Source organism: Salvia splendens, chromosome 11 (genome assembly GCF_004379255.2).
Source record: "Salvia splendens isolate huo1 chromosome 11, SspV2, whole genome shotgun sequence".
Lineage (NCBI taxonomy): Eukaryota > Viridiplantae > Streptophyta > Magnoliopsida > Lamiales > Lamiaceae > Salvia > Salvia splendens.
Window position 1 is genome coordinate 4230628 of NC_056042.1, and position 22280 is coordinate 4252907.

General features: G+C 38.4%; 3 protein-coding genes and 2 non-coding genes across 8 annotated transcripts; 3 read left to right on the forward strand and 2 right to left on the reverse strand.

Moving 5' to 3' along the window:
• Window positions 1-2199: 2199 nt before the first annotated feature.
• Window positions 2200-6822, forward strand: LOC121754292 (DNA-directed RNA polymerases I and III subunit rpac1-like). Its single transcript, XM_042149668.1, has 10 exons — window positions 2200-2432; window positions 2542-2727; window positions 3375-3504; window positions 3587-3667; window positions 3791-3990; window positions 5074-5169; window positions 5300-5393; window positions 5569-5685; window positions 6142-6289; window positions 6509-6822. The coding sequence occupies exons 1-9, from the start codon at window positions 2304-2306 to the stop codon at window positions 6243-6245; spliced, it is 1137 nt and encodes a 378-aa protein (XP_042005602.1). The 5' UTR covers window positions 2200-2303; the 3' UTR covers window positions 6246-6289; window positions 6509-6822.
• A 1117-nt stretch (window positions 6823-7939) lies between these two features.
• Window positions 7940-12262, forward strand: LOC121754291 (serine/threonine-protein kinase D6PKL2-like). Of its 3 annotated transcripts, none has more exons than XM_042149664.1 (3): window positions 7940-8337; window positions 9115-10076; window positions 11198-12262. In XM_042149664.1, the coding sequence occupies exons 2-3, from the start codon at window positions 9223-9225 to the stop codon at window positions 12063-12065; spliced, it is 1722 nt and encodes a 573-aa protein (XP_042005598.1). In that variant the 5' UTR covers window positions 7940-8337; window positions 9115-9222; the 3' UTR covers window positions 12066-12262. The 3 variants fall into 3 exon arrangements, with proteins under 3 accessions (XP_042005598.1, XP_042005601.1, XP_042005599.1); XM_042149667.1 differs by lacking the exon at window positions 7940-8337 and adding an exon at window positions 8482-8545; XM_042149665.1 differs by lacking the exon at window positions 7940-8337 and adding an exon at window positions 8556-8665.
• Window positions 12263-15400: 3138 nt separating this feature from the next.
• Window positions 15401-19013, forward strand: LOC121756205 (serine/threonine-protein kinase D6PK-like). Of its 2 annotated transcripts, none has more exons than XM_042151696.1 (3): window positions 15401-15845; window positions 16466-17436; window positions 18027-19013. In XM_042151696.1, the coding sequence occupies exons 2-3, from the start codon at window positions 16574-16576 to the stop codon at window positions 18871-18873; spliced, it is 1710 nt and encodes a 569-aa protein (XP_042007630.1). In that variant the 5' UTR covers window positions 15401-15845; window positions 16466-16573; the 3' UTR covers window positions 18874-19013. The 2 variants fall into 2 exon arrangements, with proteins under 2 accessions (XP_042007630.1, XP_042007631.1); XM_042151697.1 differs by lacking the exon at window positions 15401-15845 and adding an exon at window positions 15874-16086.
• Window positions 19014-19265: 252 nt separating this feature from the next.
• Window positions 19266-19338, reverse strand: TRNAF-GAA. Its single transcript has one exon. It is a non-coding gene; the product is annotated as a tRNA-Phe (tRNA).
• Window positions 19339-20637: 1299 nt separating this feature from the next.
• On the reverse strand, window positions 20638-20710 carry TRNAF-GAA. Its single transcript has one exon. It is a non-coding gene; the product is annotated as a tRNA-Phe (tRNA).
• Between the last annotated feature and the right edge of the window lie 1570 nt (window positions 20711-22280).

Below are 22280 nucleotides of genomic sequence, written 5' to 3' on the forward strand. Positions count from 1 at the left end.
TGGAGATGCTTTAAATATCTAAAGTAGGTAATTTTTGTAACCCAAAAATTGTGTGAAATATGTTCAAAAGAAAAAAAAACTATTACTACTATTTTTAAAATACATATGAATTAGAGCATCCACTACGCGTCGCGCCGGCGTCCCGCGACCCGTCTCGTCCCGTGCCCCGTCCCGCGTCCCGCGACGGGCCGTCTCGCCATGCGCCTAGGCGACGTGGCGCGACCCGGCGTCGTGCGTGACGCCCACTCGCCGGCCCGCGAGTGGGCGTCGTCAAGGGCTGACGCAATAAATCAATTTTTTTTTAAAAAAAATCGAATTTTAAAAAAAATACTTTTTATTTATAAAAATTGTTTTTATATTTAAAAACAATTTTTACAAATAAATAAATACAAGAAATTCGTAATAGCCCACATATAAATATTCTAATACAATTGAATGTTTTATGTTCCACTTTCAATATGGGACAAAGTCATTCTTGGTTGCTTCTCTTTTATAAAGACAACCTTGAATGTTTTATGTTCCACTTTCGATGTGGGACAAAGTCATTATTGGTTGCTTCTCTTTTATAGAGACAACTTTGAATGTTTTATGTTCCACTTTCGATGTGGGACAAAATAATTCATGGTTGCTTCTCTTTTATAGAGACAAACTTAAATGTTTTATGTTCCACTTTCGATGTGGGACAATATCATTCTTGGTTTCTTCTCTTTTATAGAGACAACCTTGAATGTTTTACGTTTCACTTTCGATGTGGGACAAAGTCATTCTTGGTTACTTCTCTTTTATCGAGACAACCTTGAATGTTTTATGTTTCACTTTCGATGTGAGACAAAGTCATTCTTGGTTGCTCCTCTTTTATAGAGACAACCTTGAATGTTTTGTGTTTCACTTTCGATGTGGGACAAAGTCATTCTTGGTTGCTTCTCTTTTATAGAGACAACCTTGAATGTTTTATGTTTCACTTTCAATGTGGGATAAAATCATTCTTGGTTGTTCTTCTTTTATAGAGACATCCTTGAATGTTTTATGTTTCACTTTCGATGTGGGACAAAATCACTCTTGGTTGTTTCTCTAAAGTGAAACATAATACATTCAAGGATGTCCATATAAAATTGTATTTTAAATTATGTCATTTTTATTTTTTTAAGATTTTAATTATGTTTTTAAAAAAAAATTTAAGTTGTATTTTTATTTTATGCTGTAATGTTATTTTAATTTTAATGAAGTGTGTTTGTTTTAATTGAATTGGGTTGGAAAAAAAATAAAAAATGAAATTGAATGAATAGTAATTAAGGGACATAATAAGGGACGGTTAAGGGACGGAGCGTTGCAGGTTCTGTCCCTTAGTTAAGGGATGGAGGAATAAAGTACAGTGAGGCCCTCAAATAGTGGTCAAATAGTAGTTAAGAGACGGTTTAAGGGATGATATAGAGACAACGTAGTGGATGGCCTTAGACTAGCATAAAATGAGAACTTTGAGATAAATTTGAATATATTACTATAATAAAATACCCAATACTTGATTGTAGCATCTGATCGGGTATTAGGTATTGTTCTTCACAAATTCCGGGATCAGGTACCTACACCTGATTTGACCGCCTTTAGTTTTCGAGGACTAAAATTATTTTATATACAAATACAAATTATTTAAAATAATAAAAATAACGTGCTTGATATTTTTTTTCATAATTACAATTTATATTTTGACTAATACATCCTAATATCTATATTATTCTCTCTTATTTTATCATTTCTCCACTTTAACTATATATTACTATCATTTTTATAAAACGAATATAGCCTAGTCAAAATGACTCCTAATATGGGACGAATCAAGTATTATTTAAGTAAACACTCCATATAGTATCAGTTTATGAAAATCAAATCAAATACTACTACTCTACGGGGGTGTTCGTTTGGCAAGATTAAATCTCATGATTAAATATGTATCATGTTTGGTTTATAAGATTGAACCCTTCAACTTAATCCTAGATGTATAGTCTCATGATAATTAGTCATAGCCTCCCCCTCCAACTAAAATAATTCAACAACTTAATCCTATAGTCTCATGATATTAGTCATGACAACCGAACGCCACCTCCATATATTCTATATGTATAAAATACATGGATCGAAATTCATACTGTATGTATTTAGCTTGAATATTCGAAATAAATATTCATATACGGAGTATATTTATTGGCATCTCCTTCCTTCCCTAAAACATTAAATCAAAATTGCAAAACCCTAAACCCTAAAACATTCGCGTCTCCTTCCTTCCCTCTCGTCGACGAGGAAACAATATGGTTTCTGAGAAAAAATCAAACAAAATTCCTGTGTGGGATTTGCCTGATGTTCCCAAAGGAGAGCTGCCGCCGCACATTCAGTTGCAGAGGACCCGCGTCTCTTGCACTTTCGATGCCCCAACTCACGTATTCACCTACTCACCTGTTTCTTCCCTAATTTTCATACTATTTTCTTGTTAAATTTCTTTTCGATAGTTAATTTGATTCATGTAACTTTTTTATTTGGGCATCAAAGACCGAGAATATACAATACTCAGGTGCTTATGCGGCGATGGGAGTGGATAACAGTTTGAGACTGCCGGAGTTTCGCAACAATTTTAAGGTTGAAGTGATTAGTCTGACGGAGGATGACATGGAGTTCGATATGATTGGTATTGATGCTTCTATTGCGAATGCTTTTCGAAGAATCCTCATAGCTGAGGTGCGAGTTGATTAAGCTCTTTTTGTGATTGAGCCATTGTTTTCTTTTAATTGAAAAAATTGTTTGTTGTTCCTTTTCTGTTATAATCTGGAGTTTGCTAGTTAGTTAGTATTTAAGCGAATGCTTACCGCATATCGATATCCTGCTTTACTGATTTGTAGTGTAAATAATGTGTGAAAAGAGGAGTTTCTGGGATCTCTGCTTTAAAAAATCTGAAGTTTTATCATTAAAAATAATTGAATTGGTTACTGGGATTTATGCAACGTTCACCGTCCGATTCTGCGCTAGTTATCCTGTTCTGGCAGAGAAAAATACTGAAGTTGATGAAGGTGCAATATGAGCTTTTACTTATTCAAGACTCTGTTTTTAGATGAAGAGTGTGAAATATTAAGGGTGGTAAATTTGTGAATATTGTTATATTTAATTATGTTTAAAGTGCTAGATATAATTGTGTGGTTCCAAAACTTTTACTTGTTTTGGGTGTAAAACTGAACGTGTTGTATCTAGTTTTTCTTTCATCTCTTATATAATGTGTGCTTCTTGATCATTGTTTCTTATATAAACTTGGTCCCATGAGATAAGTAGTACTCCATATAGTTTCAAAAGTTTTGGTTGGCTGATGGCTGATCACTCTCTCTCTGGTCTAGCTTCCCACCATGGCTATTGAAAAGGTTTTTATTGCAAATAACACCTCAGTGATTCAAGATGAGGTGCTCTCCCACAGACTGGGTCTTGTCCCACTTAAAGTTGATCCAAGACACTTCAATTATATGTCAGGTTAAAATTTCTTCTTATTATTAGTTGATTTCATTTGTCAGTTGGTCAGGCATGATGTCTGATGCTTTTAGGTCTTCTCCAGAAAAGGATGAATCCAATGAGAAAAATACCATTGTATTTAAACTCCATGCACGTTGTGAGAAAGGGGGGCCACGTATTAAAGGTACTACTCAATGCCCAATCACTGAAAAATATTTCTCATCTTACGCTAAACGTTTTTTCTATCTAAAATTATTTTCGAGAATGTGATCTTAATGTCTTTCCTTTTGTGGTACTAAAAATACAGTGAAGTCCAGTGAACTAAAGTGGTTACCCAATGGCAGTGAGTTCAAACTAAGTACAGAGAAATCAAATCAAGATTCGACATCGAAGCCAAAAACTTACACTTCTTTCGGTTGTAGTCAGGATTCCATGCCAGAATTTGCAAACAACCCAATTGCCACCAAGCATGGGGATATAATTCTTGCTAAACTTGGACCCAAACAGGTATTGCAGTATTGATATTTATGATCTTTTGCTTTAAGCAAAGATTAAGGTGACTCTCATATTGATCCCTATGTTTGAGTAGTTTGTTAAATAGTCTAACTAGTACTAGTGTAAAATCATGACAAATAACTTAGTTATAATCTGAAATACTCCCTCCGTCCCCAAAGAATATGAACTATTTTCTTTTTCGTCCGTCCCTAAAGAGTATGAACTTTCTAACTTTAAAAAATTCAAACATACTACCCCTACCCATCATGTTATTTACAACTTATACCATTACCATTAACACTTATACCATTAAAATAATGTGGACCCCACTCTCCACTAACATTATTTCCACTACCCTCTCTCTCTCTCTCTCTCGTACTTTTCTCCTTATTTATTAAAACCCGTGCCGAATCCAAAGTTCATACTCTTTGGGAACGGAGGGAGTAGCTCAGGCAATTCCTGCACATGACTATTAGAACCCTGATACATGGTTAGACTGTAATACAAATAGCATAAAGGCTCTACTCAAAGGTTCTTATATTAGCGACTGTTGGTTTCTTGTATGGTTTTGTAATGCTTTCATTGCATTCTTGCATGCCACCTTCATATTAGCGGTGGCTTTTGGTTGAGGGTATTGCCATTTCGGGGAAAGGTAAACAAGAGACGTTATTCCCACATTGGTGTTTGCTTTCCATTTTTAATTGATTCCCTTTCCCCAATTTTCATATTTTGATTCCCCACTCCTTACTTGGGATCTAGATTCCTCCATATCCTTATTTCGTCACCATCCATCTACCACCTCCACAACCATCACCCTCCTCCTCCGCCGCCACCACTACCACCCACCACCCGTGCCGCTGCCACTAACCCCCCCCACACCTCCCTCCACCCCCACTGCCCCATCTCCTCCGTACATATATAATTACTAGACCAAACCAACACTACCATTTGTTTCACTTTCATCATTATAGTTTAGTATTGGTTTCATTACATTCAAACTTCAAACTGAGGAGTTGGTTTGGAGCTCATTTTGTACAAGCAACACTAAGCAGCCTACATACTCCAGTTTCTAAGAATAATATCCCACCTGTGCAGGAAATTGAGCTGGAAGCACATGCTGTGAAAGGAATGGGCAAGACACATGCTAAGTGGTCGCCTGTAGCCACTGCTTGGTACAGGATGCTCCCTGAGGTATAAGAATTTTCTATATCCCGCTAGAGACTACTTCTAAAATAATTTTAAAAATTTAATCTCTGCCATTTCTTCAAAATATCTTATTAACAAATAAGAGTAACACTTCACAAAATTTGTAAATGTGCAGATTGTTTTGTTAGAAGAAATTGTGGATGAAAAGGCTGAAGAACTTGTCATGAAATGTCCTGTAAAAGTGTTTGACATTGAAGATATTGGTAAAGGTAATGTGACTTCTAACTTGTGAGCTGATGTTCATTATCGTTCATATTAAATTGTTAGTGAACTGTGTTGGAACTTATTTGCACTACTAGATTGTTCCAGATGTATGGGTCTTATCCATCAGGTAGAGTTTTTGTAAGTTGTTACTTTATTAGTTGATTGTTGACTGTCAATTAGATCGTAAAAGAGCAACAGTGGCACGCCCTAGATCTTGTACCCTCTGCCGTGAATGCATCAGAGGAGATGATTGGGAAAAGCTTGTGGCAGTTCGGCGAGTAAAAGATCATTTCATTTGTAAGTATAAATTTGAAAATGATACTGGCTGTAGTAGGAGTTTGGTTTTATTTCCACTGTAGGACTTTAATGTTTAACTTTATCATGGTTCTCTCCCCTGGGTATACCAATTAATATCTATGACAACATATAATCGTTAAATCTGCACCACCTAAGCTGCAACAACATGAAGAAATTCAACATTTGAGTAAAGTAGGTTGACAGGTGGTTAAACATAGATATCTATATGGCTGGAAAAATTGCTTTTAACTTGTTTGCTTATACTTCTTCTTCAATTCATCCCTATTTAGATAGTTTGTAGGATCGGGTTATGCACAATCTCTAGTTGCATCCGATAACTTCAATCTCTTACAGTAAAATACAGTTACACTCTAATTGTATAAAGGTTAGATAATTATGTGTGTAGTGTTTTTGTCTGTAGAACCTTATGATTCTTATTATTTCCTACTTCCGCAGTTACAATTGAATCTACGGGAGCATTGCCCCCTGAAGTATTGTTCACTGAAGCTGTGAAGATTCTGGAAGACAAGTGTGAGCGGGTGATAAGTGAGCTCTCATGAGGCAACTCGGAAGGAAAGTGTTCCAGAGACGGTCAAAGTATATTGTAAGCATACTCTGATCACTTAAAAGACCAAGTTTGAATGGGTTTCAATTTGAGTTATATTTTGCTGGCGGATTTGAAAAAACAAGAATTCTCATACATCTATTTAGAAAGGTTTTTTTTTTTTCTGTTATGTAGTAGAGTAATTTAAAATGTCAAACTTGGAACAGTCTTCACTAAGAGCCAAATGTTTAACCTCTAATTTGTTTTGTTATGTGACAGCCAGGAAAAGGAGTACAATATGAACTTTAGGGGCTCGTGAATTAAAGAATGTTAAATCCTCAGAAATCACATGTGAAGAGCATATACTGCTAGACAAATATATCCATGTAATCTGCTCCAATTAGAGAAGCATTTTCCTAAGATTCTTGTCCGCAGGTTAAATCACATTATTATATTTTAGGAACATCTTTGCATGAATTTGTTTGGCATTTTACCTTTTTCTCATCTCAGACTCTTAGCAAGTTTTGAGCAGTTATGTAAATTCAAACGAACTTTGGTCTTGATTATTCTACATAACGGATTTGCTGTAGGAATGGTGGTTTGTCCGAGGAGAAACATCCTTTGGTTTATGGTCTGACCTATTTAGTGTAGTTTGGTGGGGAAATGGACTCTTGACTAAATCACAATAGTTTGTGTTAGGCATTTTGATTTGGATTTTTTATTTTCTTATTGTATGTGTCACTGTCACTCAACCAAGGGAGAACCCCCCCTCTCTACATGCAATCCACAACACAGAAAAATGAAATTCAAAAAATAAATCCTTTTTTCTGTCCCTTAAATTTCAATAATCAAAATTAGCCGTCTTCTTTTGCGGTCTCAGTTCAAAGTATCGCAGATTTACATGTCTACCGATGAATGTGCCTCTTCTTGGTCATATTTTTGTATTTACAATAGTCTATGCCCCCAGGCCACAAATTCTATTTCTTGGGATGTTTCTTGAACTTGAAGAAGCATAGTCTAAGAATTTAAATAAGAAAATAAATACTAGAGGACATTGACATTCATGTCAAGGTCCTAATAAACTCCAAAACCATGGTGCATCTATACTAATTAAATCCTAATTTACAATTACGAATTAATAAGCCATTATTTGAAATCCTAAAAACCCATTATTTGATTTTTAATGAATACTATAGTTGTTAATTGCGGTTTTTGCTATCAAATACAAGGCAACTTTTGGGTTTTGCACTCTACAATAATATATGAGGAATATTTTAGAATAGTAATTATAAATCAGTAGAAAACTCCATCGGCCACCTCATGAATTGACATGTATTTGCAATTAATATGTCGTATTCAAATGGAAGAAAATGGACACATTTTCTACCTATTTAGAAAGTCATACATTAATAATTATTGTTGCTATATTCATGCCACAACCGATTATAATCTACTTATTTAGAAAGTCTTGCTCCGGCAACCGTTTCTTATTCATGATTCATCACAAAAAAAGTATGGCCAACTCCCTACCCCTATCCATTATTATTTATTTTCTTTTCCAAAAGTAATGATAATTAGGGACCATATACCCATAATTCACTCAAATAGTACCTTTACAAGAATAGTTGTCCCTTTTCATTTCTCATAATTCACTCAAATAGTAGCTTCACAAGAATAGTTATGAAGAAACTCCACCATTAAATTAAGAAAAAAATTGTTTAATTGGGGATTGATGAGGGAGAGTATATGATAAGTAGAGCATGAGAGACAGGTTGGAGCATTTGAAGGCCCTTTTGTTGTCGACAGACAATTGTATTTTCTGACAAAAATCCATGGGAATCATTGAACATGTAAAGCTTCACTTTACTCTTCTTTGACCCCTCCACCCACTTCTCCACAGATAATTGAAATACAAGGAGTATTAAACTAGACAAGTACTGCGTTGGAATTGGTATTAGCCCATAGGCCAAAACTCTCTTTCACCATTCTCAAAGCCTTTTCCTTTTCTCTCTTCTTTCTTTTATCTATCAGCACAGACACCATACATCTTTTTGGAAGGAGAAAGAGAGAAAAGTGGAGGTGCCACCCTCATTTATCTCGCTCCACAGTTGAGTGCCCCCCTTTTTCCATTTCCCTTTGTTAAATTTTATTTAAAGTTCTGATCTTTGTGACTTGCATCGCCTCTTTTTAGTGTTGGGTTGCTTTATTTTTCATCTGTCCATTCATTAGCTAGGTGGGTCTTTCGCTTTTCCCGGATTTGATTTCTTTTAGCATTCTGAGTTTTTTTTCTCTGTGGGGTTTCGTGGATCCATCTTGGTAGGGTTTTTTGACAGAGAAGAATTGATATTGCAAGATCTGTGTTTTTCATGGACCCATTTTCCAGCTATTTATACTTGGCTCCATCTCTGTGCTGTGTGATAATGTTTTATTGCCAAGGCTTTGTTTTTAATTTCTCTAGTTTTATGGAGTAGATGAATTGTTCTCTCTGACTGCAATTTTATTCTGATCTGAAGTATTATATGTTATTTATTCACTTTGCAAAGTGAAAAAGACTGCATTTTGTGGTATATAGAGAGAGAAGAATGGTGTTTGTTTCATTTTCTATTGATCTGCATCTGCGTTCAAGTTCCTCTGTATTGACTCCTATTGTTATTTTTTTGGTTTACCTTTTCAACATCTTTTTGCTACCTCACTACTGATTTTTGATGGATATGATCTAATTGGTGGTTTTTGGGAATCATGTTTCTTTGTTTTTCAACATATGGCAGGACTAACTCTGTGTTGGCTTAAATGCTATTCCTTTGATCCACTTGTTTGGTCATGTTCATCATAAATAAGCTCCTCTCCGTCTTTGGGCTAACCTGTAGATGTGGATGTACTTGCAGATGATGATGATGCTTGATTTCGATACTTAAAGGAAAGATTTCTTGTGTCCCAGCCCTATCTGATGCTGCTGTGCAATCTGTTTAATTGCAAATTTTGAATTCATTCCAATGGCCTCGGAGTCATATCTCAAGGGTTCCTCAGGAAAGCCAAGCAAGAGTCGTGGAGGGGGTAAAACAGGAAAATGTGACCCTCTCATGAATGAATTGCCCGGTAATGTGGAAGGTCATGCCTCAAAGAAATCACACAATCTTCTGCAGAAGGGAGCAGTTTCTTCTTTGACAGATAAAATTGATTCAAGCTTACATTTGGGTAATGCTAAACAAGCACGGACGTTGGAACAAACTGCCGATCAGCAAACAAAAACATCAGATCTTGGGAATGTAAAAGATAAATCAGCATCTGCAAAAGCTAGTGATGGAGCAAGCAGCCTTGGAAAGACTAGTGGAAGTGCCAAGATAAGCGATCGAGTTGATTTCGTTGAGAGTGGCAAGAGCAGTTTGTGTAGGGGGAGCACAAGTACTGATGTCAGTGATGAAAGCTCTTGCAGCAGTTTCAGTAGCGCTGTTAACAAACCCCATAAAGCAAACGATCTAAGATGGGAAGCAATACAGGCAGTCCGCTCGAAAGATGGTGCCTTAGATCTGAGGCACTTTAGACTACTGAAGAAGTTGGGCTGCGGTGACATTGGAAGTGTCTATCTATCAGAATTATGTGGTACAAAATGTTATTTTGCTATGAAGGTGATGGATAAGGCTTCACTAGCTAGTCGTAAGAAGCTTTTGCGTGCCCAGACAGAGAGAGAAATTTTGCAATCTCTCGATCACCCTTTCCTTCCAACTTTGTACACTCATTTTGAAACAGACAAATTTTCATGTTTAGTAATGGAGTTTTGTCCTGGGGGAGACCTGCATGGCCTTCGGCAAAGGCAGCCAGGAAAGCATTTTTCTGAGCAAGCTGTTAAGTACGATACATTCTTAACTCACTACTTCTTATATGGTTACTGTTTATGTTCAAGATGCCATACATTGATGATGGTTTGAGAGTAATATGTGTTTGAATCATAATAATTTTGTAAAGATGCTTAGACCTCCAGATACATTACTAGATACTATGGAGAACTTGCTATTAGGTTTTAAGATGCTTGTACTTTAGTTTCTGTCATAGGAATAACTGAGACTAATTCTAGTTGTAGGGGTTTAGGACTAGGCACTTTCATTCAGTTTCCGAGCCAGTGTTCTATAAATAATGTACTAGATAATTTACCTCAATTTTGTGTCTTGCATTCTCTATGAACATTCTCATTGCAAAATGGTAACTTAGAGAATCTGGTACAAGATCGATGAAGACAATTCAACTTGTCAATACCTCATAACAACTTGATCCAATGTGCTTGCTCATATATCTACTTGTTTCCAAGACTTATTGCATTTGTTTTACCACAGTAAATCTGTCCCTGATTGTTTCAAACTTTTCTGCCGCTGATATAACTTGAATACGTTAATGTAGACCCTATGTTTCCCTCGTTTCTTCTAGTATATTTTCGATCTAATTAATTAGAAATAGAATATTCATTTCTAACCTTGTTAATTAGTTAATAATATGTAATTTCCAAAAATTATTGTCCACAAATGATAAACAGTACTTGCCTAATCACAGCTTTTCTATTCTTATAGCATCTCTGCACATCATAAAAATGTGTGGATGGTATTGATATATTACGTTCTTATGGCATTTTTATGCTGTACCGAGAAAGCAATTGCTTGTTGATATGTCACTGTTCATATCATGAACTATCAAGTTGGCTGGCTCGATTTTCATTACATTCATATTACAGTCTGTCAAAGTAATGCTTTTACATGTATATTTTTCTGTAGCTGTGGATGTTCCACAACTGTGTTTATGCTTCATTATCTGCAAAGCATCCACGTTTCTCTCATGTTTAATGGCAATTTCTTTGTTGACCTATAATTTGTTTAAAGCAAGCCTTATATTATCTGTGCTGTGTATTTTACAATTTCTCATTTTATTTTAGTCGCAAGAGCTTAATGATTTGTGATATTGACTCGGGGGTTTCACTTACAGGTTTTATGTTGCTGAAGTTCTTCTTTCTTTGGAATACCTTCACATGTTTGGTATTGTATACCGTGACCTCAAGCCTGAAAATGTCCTCGTGCGAGAGGATGGGCATATAATGCTATCAGATTTCGACCTCTCTCTCCGCTGCACTGTAAGCCCGACTCTGATAAAGTCCTCGTCCGTAGAGCCGGATCCTCAAAGGAAAAACAACGTTTACTGCGCCCAACCTGCTTGCATCGAGCCATCATGTATTGTCCCAACCACATGTTTTGGGCCTCGCTTATTTTCAGGTAAATCCAAGAAAGACCGTAAACCTAAGAACGATATCGGAAACCAAGTCAGGCCATTACCGGAGCTGATGGCAGAGCCTACAGACGCACGCTCAATGTCATTCGTTGGCACCCACGAGTACCTGGCACCCGAGATCATCAAAGGCGAAGGGCATGGCAGCGCTGTGGACTGGTGGACTTTCGGGATTTTCTTGTACGAGTTACTGTTTGGAAAGACGCCGTTCAAAGGATCAGGCAATCGAGCTACCCTGTTCAACGTCGTTGGCCAGCCCCTACGATTCCCAGAATCACCGGTGGTCAGTTTCGCAGTCAGAGATCTCATCAGGGGCTTGCTAGTGAAGGAGCCGCAGCATAGGTTGGCATACAAACGTGGTGCAACGGAGATCAAGCAGCATCCTTTCTTCGAAGGCGTGAACTGGGCTCTGATTCGCTGCGCCACCCCTCCGGACGTCCCTAGACCAGTCGACATCGAGAGAATCCCTGCGCCACCGGCACTGGCTGGGCAGAAAGCTGCTGCTCCTGCAGCCAAGCTTGCTGCTGCCCCTCAAAGTAGTGACAATTATCTAGAATTTGATTTCTTTTAGTTGTGATTGATCATGTTTGAGCTACTACTTTGTTTTCAGACATTGAAGAGGATGGAGAGTAGGTTTCTTTGGAAAATGAGTATATGATTATGTGTTTGGACAGTTGGTGGTGATGATGATGATCACAATTTGTTATATTGCAAATGTTGTAATATTGATGTTTCTATCAATCCATAAACGCATTAATTCCTTTGAAATTTTCTGCCCATAATCATGGGATTGTGAAATATCTTTCATGCCAGTGTGTGGTTGTAAAACTCAGCAAAGAATTGATGTTTTTAAGTTTGTTTGCAGATGCACAAGAAATTGCAAAAAGAATTCCATTTTTTTGTTGAGTTTTTGGGGATAGAGGGAGCATATAAAAGATTGAACTATCATTTTTTTTATATTTCGTTTACATTTTTTTAAAATTCATGTCAGGTAAAAGAAGTTGACATTTGAAATGACGAAAGGAGTACACATTGGGTATAAAAGCTACTACCCTTCGTCCCAACTAAATTGAGTCGTATTCCTTTTTGGGATGTCCCGACTAATTTGAATCATTCCCTTTTTTTAACTAAAAACAAAATATTCAATCACTCTTACTTTATTCCATTATATACTTTAGTCTCTTTTTATCTTTTCTACTTTATTTATCTCTCTTACTTTTCAACACAATTTCTTAATCCTCAGAGCACCCACAACCGTGCTCTTGCCAACGAGCACGGTTGTGGGCCCGACGCCACTTTTTCTGCCTGCTCTTAGGTAAGAGCACAACACCCATAGCTGTGCTCTTCCGCAAGGACGAGCACAAGGGTCCCATCATTTCATTATTCAATTTAAATAAAAACATTTCCACAAAATTAAAATACATTACACATACTCAGAATAATATTACAAAATACATTAAAAATTAAAAATTACATAATTAAAATCCTAAAAATTAAAATTTTCATAATTAAACTCCTAAAAATTAAAAATTACATAATTAAATTCGTAAAATTAAAAAAACCACTACTCGTTGCCGAATTTCGCCAACATGTGTTTGATTAGGTCTTCTTGTAGCTCAACGTGGGTTCGGGTATCGCGCATTGTGTGTCTTGTTTCGATCCTCTCACCCACCGTCGTATGCACACCTCGGCGTGGGGGAGACCTCGCGCTTGAGCTTACGGCTTCATCCTCGTCGTAAAAGCTAGCCGCCCTTGGTCCTTCGTCGGCTATAATCATGTTGTGTAAGATAATACACGTGTACATGATGTCGGCGATATTATTCACGTACCACAGCCGAGCCGGGGCCTTCACAATGTTGAATCGGGCTTGAAGGACAAAGGCTTTTTCGACGTCTTTCCGCGCAGACTCTTGACGCTGCGCAAAAAGAACCCGTCTCGGGTCTTGCGGGTTGCTGAGCGTCTTCAAGAAAGTCGACCACCTTGGGTAGATACCATCGGCGAGATAGTAACCCATGTGGTATGTATTTCCGTTGACGATGAAGTCGATCGCCGGTGCTACACCATTCAATACATCATTGAAGAGGGATGAAGAATAGAACACGTTCAAGTCGTTGTTGGATCCGACAACTCCGAAATATGCATGCCAAATCCATAGGCGGTAGTCGGCGACCGCTTCAAGGATAAGTGTTGGGCCGCCGCCTTTGTGGCCGCTTAAGTGTTGCCCCATCCAAGCAGTCGGGCAATTCTTCCACCTCCAATGCATGCAGTCAATGCTGCCAAGCATTCCGGGAAAGCCATGGACTGATTCGTGAAGACGAAGCAACCGTTGGCAATCATCGGTGGTGGGTGCACGAAGGAATTCATCACCGAAAGCTGTACGAACGCCCTCGCAAAAAATTTTCAGACAAAGGATTCCAGTGGACTCACCGACATGCAAATACTCGACGAAGAGGTTGGCCGTTTGCCCAGTAGCGAGTTGTCGGATGGCACACGTACACTTCTGCAACGCTGAGATACTTTGCCGACCAGCTGCATCTGGACCTATTTGGAAGAATTCAACACGGACGGACAATGTGTTGACAATACGCATAAACAAGCGCTTTGACATGCGAAAACGGTGCCTAAATTAATCTCCCGGAAACCGCGGCGGGTCGGCAAAATAGTCGGCAACGAGCCTTTCGTGGGCTCCCTCTCGTTCACGATGGATGTAGGGGCGAGTTGATCTAGTGGGTTGAGGAGGAGGGGCGGGGGTATTCGCTGCGACATTTGCTTCATAAACCGTAGTATTCTTGTTCTTCGCGCTCCGCTTCCCTAATGAGATGGGTGAAATCCATTTGAGGTTTTGAGTGAGAGATGAAGGTGTAGCTAAGTTGTATGAAAAATATGAATGAAAGATGATTTGATGTGAAAATAGATGATGAATGTGTGTATTTATAGATGATTTTAGGGGAAAAAAATACAGAAAAACGGGCAAAAAAACTGGCATTTTTTTGGAATTGGGAAAATATTTTTTTTTGGTATTATTTTTCGATTTTTAAAATAATAAAAAAAGATTTTCTAACAGAAATGCCGTTGGCCAATCACACGCTGCCACGTCACCTGCTCGATGGCACGGACGTGCTCAATGCATCGAGCAGCGCCGTGCCAGCGGCGCGAGCGCAACGGCGGACGACGTCTTCCGTGCGCAACACCCACGCCGTCCGTCCATCGTTGTAGATGCTCTCATGCTCAAAAGTTTTAACTCAACTTAATTAGGACGGAAAGAGTAACTGTATTTACAATTATTCCCCCATTTTGTCCTTGTATATTGAGTTATATATTATAAATAGTAATTAAAACCTATTGTTGTTCTTAAATAATTATCTAAAAGAACTTTTTGGTTCTCGCTTGTAATTGCTAACTTTTTCACTCAAAGTTTGATTTCAATTTTTAGCTAAAAATAAAATACTATGGAGTATCTAATTTATCTTATTTTATTCTTTTTTATATATTCTATTTTATTCTCTCTTGTTTTAATTTTTGTACTTAACTTTTGTCGAAAAGAAACTAGTCACATGCGGTTGGACGTTGAAGTATAAATTTGGTAAAACAAATTGATTATATTTTTTTATACTCCCTCCTTCTCGAGGAAGATGGTCTTTTTCCCGTCTCCTATGCTTTTGAAATGACGGATTTTAATAAAATGAATAACAAAGGAAAAAGATAGAAAGAAAAGTGTGTCGGTTAAAAATGAGCCTCTATTTTAAAAGTTTTCTTAAAATAGAAAGTCTTTATTTTTGGAGAAGATATAATGAAAAACGTTTTTTTAAAAGGGATTGAGAGAATAAGAAATTGGTAAAGCAATAGTTATAAAAATATTTTTGGATGGGTGTAAGTGAAAATTCTTGAAAATCCCTCAACATGCAAAAGCTTTTACTTCTCCTTCTCTGACCCTTCTCTCTCACACACAGATACACAAGGCAAAGGGCTTCTCTCTCTGTCTCTCTCTCTGTGTGTCACGCCTCCACAGACATACACAATAGATATAGTATTAAACTACAGTAATACTGCATCGGTATTGCTACTGCCCACAGCCAACTCTCTCTTTCAGCATTCTCAAAGCCTTTTCCTTTTTCTTTAATCTATCAACACAGACACCACACCTATTTTTGCAACAACAAAAAAAGGTGTCACTACTCTCTCTTGTTTATCCCACTCTACAGTTCACTTCCCTCCCTTTTCATTCCTCTCATCTCCGCTGTTTCAACCCAATTTACATTAATGTAAAAAACACTAAAGTTCTCATCTTTGGTACCTTCACGTTATCCGCTTTTTCTTGCTTTACTTTTGAAGTGGTCCAATGCTTTGCTAGGTCAGTTGCTCTTCTCCAAGCTTTAATTTTTCTGCACTCTGAATTTTTTCTGGGTTTAATTGATCCCAATTTGTAGAGTTTCTTGTCTTGACAGACGAGAATTGGCTGTTCAAGATCTGTGTTTTTCATTGGCCCTTCTCTTTTTTCCTAGATTATAATATCCTGATTTGATTGTTGTTGTTATCGGTAGTGCTTGACCAAGAATAGATGTTTAGAGAACTACTACATTTTAGTTTTGTAGGTAACATTTCAATTCCTGTTAGTGCAGGTTGCTTCTAATCTGATAGTATACATTATTTCATCAATAAGCAAGTGAAAAGTTTACATTTTGGAGAAGTACTATATGGATCTTGAACAAGGATAGTCTAGCATTTTTCCTTTTCTGAGAAGAAAATTGATGGTTCCCATTTAATTTTTGTTAATGTATATGGATTTTGTTATTGGATGTGATATATGTGGTGGTTGAGGATTATGCCCCTACTTAGCAGAGATTTTGTTCTCAAAAAACCAATATTTTCTTGGATTAAGTGTTCTTCCTTTGATGTGCTTATTCTTGTGTATTGTATCAACCATATGTATGCTTGATCTTGTGACTAACCTGCGAATGGATGTGGTTTCAGATATGATGCGTGGTTTCTGTACTGAAGGGGCACACACTTCGTATTGTGGTTCTATTTAGTGGTGTTGTTCGATCTGTTTAGTTGACGAAGTTGAAATACATTCTTCCCATGGCCTCAGAAGCGCATATCAAGAGTTCCTCGGGGAAGCATAGTAATAGTCAAGCATGCAAAACGGGGAAATCAGATACTTGTATAAGAGAATTACCCGGACATGTGGAAACTCCTGCCTCGAAGAAAATTACAGCAGATCCAATTACAGATAAAAAGTTACAAAACCAACTGCAAAAGGGTGCAGTTTCTTCTTTGACTGGTAAACTTGACTCAACCTTACAGTTTGATATGAGTGAATGTAGTGGTGATAAGGAAAAGAAAGCATCGAATCTCAAAAATTTCAAAGATAACTCAGCGTCTTCAAAAGTTAGTGATGGAACAAACACTCTTGCAAAGACTAGTGGAAGTCCCAAGATAAGTGATCGAGTTGAATTTGTTGAGAGTGGGAAGAGCAGTTTGTGTCGGGGCAGCACAAGTACTGATGTTAGCGACGAAAGCAGCTGCAGCAGCTTGAGTACTGCTGTTAACAAACCCCATAAAGCAAATGATATGAGGTGGGAAGCCATACAGGCAGTCCGTTCAAAGGAGGGGTCGTTAGATCTGAGGCATTTTAGACTATTGAAGAAGTTGGGCTGTGGTGACATTGGAAGCGTATATCTATCAGAATTATGTGGTACAAAGTGTTACTTTGCGATGAAGGTTATGGACAAAGCTTCTCTAGCTAGTCGCAAGAAGCTTTTGCGGGCTCAGACAGAAAGAGAGATTCTGCAGTCTTTGGACCATCCTTTCCTTCCGACCTTGTATACTCATTTTGAAACAGACAAGTTTTCATGTTTGGTAATGGAGTTCTGCCCTGGTGGAGACCTGCATGGGCTTCGGCAAAGGCAGCCAGGAAAGCATTTCTCCGAGCAAGCTGTGAAGTATGTCACGTTTTAACTCAAACTTCACTGATGGTTTCTCTTTATCTTCGAAATGCATCTGTTTGTTTTTCTTAACCTCAAGTGTTTCCTGCAAAACTTCGGATATCACGGCTTTCATTTTGTGATTCTGGATTTTAACACCGACTAGTCGAAGATATATTTAGATAAACTTGAGAAATATGTTGTCTAAAATCTGAAGCTGTGATAACTGTGTTATACTTGTCTGGTACAGATGCTATGAATAAATTTTTCGATCACATAACTTTCTTCGTAGGTTTCCTTGTAAATATAGCAATACCTCGTCTGCTCTTCCTGCGTTCACGAGTACATGGTCATAATGAAAGGATATGATGTCCAGATTCTAGTTATCTGAGGATAACGGGCGTGTTTGATACATAGGAAAAGCCAAGAAAAGCTGTTTTTTAAACTTCAGTTCACTATCTCTTAGAGATAGTTTGGTAGGATAGATAACTCATCTATCTTGAAGTGATATGACCAAAAATAAAGTAAAATGTGTGTTTTTTTTATTTATGTTTTGTTTATTTATCCTTATACATAAGTTGTTATGAGCTAATAGCCTGCTGTCTTAGGTTTTATGCAGCTGAAATCCTTCTTGCTTTGGAATATCTTCACATGCTCGGCATCGTCTATCGTGACCTCAAGCCTGAAAACGTCCTAGTGAGAGACGACGGCCACATAATGCTGTCAGATTTCGACCTCTCACTTCGATGCAGTGTCAGCCCAACTCTCGTAAAGTTCCCATCCCTCGAGCCAGACACCCTACGTGCCAACACCACTCAATGCATCGCGCCATCTTGCGTTCAGCCCTCGTGCATGGCCCCAACCACATGTTTCGGCCCTCGCTTCTTCTCAGGTAAATCCAAGAAGAAAGACCATAAACCCAAGAACGACATCGGGAACCAAGTCAGGCCGTTACCGGAGCTCATGGCCGAGCCGACAGAGGCGCGATCAATGTCATTCGTGGGCACACACGAGTACCTGGCACCCGAGATCATCAAAGGCGAGGGGCACGGCAGTGCTGTGGACTGGTGGACTTTTGGGATATTCTTGTACGAGTTACTATTCGGAAAGACGCCGTTCAAGGGGTCCGGGAACCGCGCTACGCTGTTCAACGTGGTTGGCCAGCTCCTCCGGTTCCCGGAGTCGCCTGTCGTTAGCTTCGCTGCGAGAGATCTTATCAGGGGATTGTTGGTGAAAGAGCCACAGCATAGGCTGGCGTATAAACGCGGGGCGACGGAGGTGAAGCAGCACCCGTTCTTCCAAGGCGTCAATTGGGCGCTGATCCGGTGCGCGACGCCTCCGGAGGTCCCGAGGCCAGTCGACATTCCGGCGCCTCCGCCGGTGAAAGCTGTGGCCCCACCACCTGCTGCTGCTCCACAAAATACTGATAATTATCTGGAATTTGATTTCTTTTAGTGTTTTGAGTAAATATGGGGATTTTTTCCAGACAAGTATGTGATTGATTATATTATGTGGTTGGACAATTCACGATGATGGTTTTGTTGTAATGTGTAATGCAACTTATGCTATCAATCAATCAATCAATGTTTGAATTCCTTCCAACATATTAATATAACATCCTTGGCATCAATTTAAATAGATACTTCCTCCGTCCGCAAATAGGAATCCTGTTTTTTTATTTTAGTTCGTCCGTGAATAGAAGTCTCAGTTCATTTTTTTTTACCATAAATGGTAATAAGGTCTCACATTCTATTAACTCTTTTTACTCATTCCTAATGGTGAAATTAAATTTTATTGGAGTCTGTTATTCTAAATGGTAATTAAGGCCTAACTTATAAAGAGAGTAATGCGGTGAACGTGGATCGAACACGTGACCTTAAGATCTTCAGTCTGACGCTCTCCCAACTGAGCTATCCCCGCAATTTGTTTGTGTTATGTATATTCAGTTAAGATAATATCACAGTACTGAATATTTCCTCCTCCTTTGGAGCATCCATCTGACCATCTCTAAACTCCTCTATGCCATTTCCCATCTTCTTAATAAACCCAACCAGCTTTCTGCAATGTTTGAAGATTGGAAAACAAATATTTAAGACTCTCCTTCATCGGAATACATTTCGATGCCACTTCTTGAGTTTCATTGTTGAAGCACCTTAAATTTGGAACTTGGCTCTATAAAGTATTATTGCTCTTATCGTTCATCTCTTCCAAGTCACCAATGTGTTTGACATTGTGATTTACCTAAATTCCAAAATTTGGTGATTGATGAGAGTCTAAGTCTACTTGCAACACTTAATCTATCTATGCAGATAAAATTTAAATGGTGCGTTAAAATGACAACACCTCTTAAAGTAACACCATAACACCATTCCTAGCCAATCATTTGTACACGTGGACGAATAATCAACAGCCATGTGACAATCATAAAAAATGCTCAAGGGTAAATTTCTCGCCCAGCAATATCCAATACACTATACAACAATTTTTCTCGGCCAGCAATATCCAATACGCTAGACAACATAGATTGTTGTCTAGCGTTTATAATATTGGTGGATACGTGGTGTCACAGTGTCACTTTAAGAGGTATTGTCATTTTAACACAAACCTAAAATCTGAAGTTACATTTAAAGGGTCAATTGGATTAGTTTATACACAATAATATAATGGTCAATGAATTGATTTTGACACTGTATAATCAATCAACAAGTTAATTTTACTTAATCCCGATTTTGACACTGTATTGAGCTGCGTCGCAACTGACCAATTCCAAAATTTGGTGATTGATTTTTTTTTTAATCTGTGAGATTCATTAGCTTGAAATTTAGTTTTTCTTTACTATCGTTTTTGCACACAGCTATATAAAACTTAATTTAACGAGATAGGTGTGACACATAGTGGAGTAGTAATATTTAACAAGGCATAGCTTAAAATTTATTTAGTGGAGAAAAAGAATTTTTGCTCTGTGTACTTACTAGTGTAGTGGACTCGAAGGTCTAGTTTAAACATATAAATAAATAAAAGAAAAATAAATGCTGTTATATTTCATGCAATTTGCTATACTGTAAAGTTCAAAATTGTATCAGAAACCTGTATCTGCTGGCCCTATTAGGGTAATGATTTAAAAGAAAATTATGAGGCCCAACTATATAAAAAAGGTTGAAATCAAAAGGCCCAAATATTAACAACAAAAATAAAAGACCAAGCCTAAAAATAAATTTTTGCGGTGAACGTGGATCGAACACGTGACCTTCAGATCTTCAGTCTGACGCTCTCCCAACTGAGCTATCCCCGCTTTCTGATTTTATGGTGCAATGCGAAGTACAAATTGAGTAAACAATGTTTTATGCAATTGTTGACTTGGGGAAAGGTGGAAGCGACATTGAATTGTTTATATATTACTACTAGTATTTGATTATTCGGAGCAACTTGTAACAACTTAGAACTAGTATTTTTCTTATACTATAATTCGTATAGTTTGTACAATATTATATATTAGTATTTGATTATTTGGAGTTGTGTTGGAAATTTTGAGATACAAACTTACCGGGCGAAAAATTATACGGAAAGTAAAGGAAAATTACACGGAAAATAACTGAACAAATTACACGGAAAACTTGTGGAAAGTGGTAAGCCGAGTCGAGGAGTCCTCTTTACGCAAGACGAGATACGCCCCGGTAGTGCTCTCGGTTTGGCGTGTCGTCCCCAAAGATAAAACGGCTTCGTCTCTGAAGTAGCAGCACCGCTAGCAGCAGAGCTCCGGCGAACGGGAGTAAGGCGGGGGCAGAGCTTCGACGGGGAAGATTATGCAGAGAGGGAGAGAGCGTGTATGCAAGAACGCTTGTGTATGTTCTGTGTAGAATGCAATGGATGCATGCCTATTTATAGGTCAAGTCCACCCGCTGGGGCATTGATGGAGTCAACAGCCATTATGTGTGCCATGATGGCTTGACTGTAACCGCCGGGGGTTATTGACTGGTGCACTAGCCATTGGGAGCTGAAGAGACATGGCGCACCTGGACACGCTACACGACGAGATACGCCATGACCGTCGGGACCTTTTGTCTCTCGTTATTCATCGGGGTCCAGCGGGGACCTTTTGTCTCCCGTTGTGCGTCGGGGTCCAGCGGGGACCTTTTGTCTCCCGTTGTGCGTCGAGGTCCAGCGGGAACCTGACGTGGACCAGGACCCGTCGGGGATAGCGTGGAGTTTGGGGTGGTCTAAAAAGAACAAGCGGGACTTGAACCACGCTCAACGACCAGCTCCAAAGAACAGCCCAAAGACCACCCAAAAACCAATTGCCAAGATCCAAGATCCAAGGCACACGACACCCGGCGCCCGGTGCACGGGTCACGGTGCAAGGTGCGAGGGTGGGCGGCGGCGGCGCGCGCGTGGGCTCTGTCACCCATCTTACTCCACGATAATTATTTCACATAATAATTCATCTTATTAAATACTTCATCATAGAAGTTTATCATCTCCGATGTGGGATAATTAACACTTAATTAATTAATCCCATAGTTTTTCCCATAGCTCATTTCTAGCTTTATTGTGACCAACTTTGATATATTATTTCTCACTCACCGGGAATCAGATTTGAGAAGATGAATATACTACGGTCATCTACTCGGAACGTAGATCATCGGTATTGCATTTAATTTCACAAAATTAAATGTATTATTATGTTTATTATTAGTCAAAGTCATTTGACCAAGCACGATTCCAACAATCCCCCACATGAGTGGAAATTGCCAAATGCATATGTATGCAGACACAAGCTCAACCCTCAAGAGGTATGTAAGCATAAGGATAGGTAGTTTTTGGCTTTGAACCATCCATAGTCAACACCATCGGATACACAGGCG

What these genes read in the sequence shown, in the direction of transcription:
- LOC121754292 (XM_042149668.1), top strand. Translation starts at nt 2,304, where the DNA reads ATGGTTTCTGAGAAAAAATCAAACAAAATTCCTGTGTGGGATTTGCCT. An exon ending in AGGGGGGCCACGTATTAAAG is followed by an intron (nt 3,668 to 3,790) that starts GTACTACTCAAT and finishes CTAAAAATACAG; the next exon opens with TGAAGTCCAGTGAACTAAAG. An exon ending in AGTAAAAGATCATTTCATTT is followed by an intron (nt 5,686 to 6,141) that starts GTAAGTATAAAT and finishes CTACTTCCGCAG; the next exon opens with TTACAATTGAATCTACGGGA.
- LOC121754291 (XM_042149664.1), top strand. Translation starts at nt 9,223, where the DNA reads ATGGCCTCGGAGTCATATCTCAAGGGTTCCTCAGGAAAGCCAAGCAAG. An exon ending in TTTTCTGAGCAAGCTGTTAA is followed by an intron (nt 10,077 to 11,197) that starts GTACGATACATT and finishes TTTCACTTACAG; the next exon opens with GTTTTATGTTGCTGAAGTTC.
- LOC121756205 (XM_042151696.1), top strand. Translation starts at nt 16,574, where the DNA reads ATGGCCTCAGAAGCGCATATCAAGAGTTCCTCGGGGAAGCATAGTAAT. An exon ending in TTCTCCGAGCAAGCTGTGAA is followed by an intron (nt 17,437 to 18,026) that starts GTATGTCACGTT and finishes CTGCTGTCTTAG; the next exon opens with GTTTTATGCAGCTGAAATCC.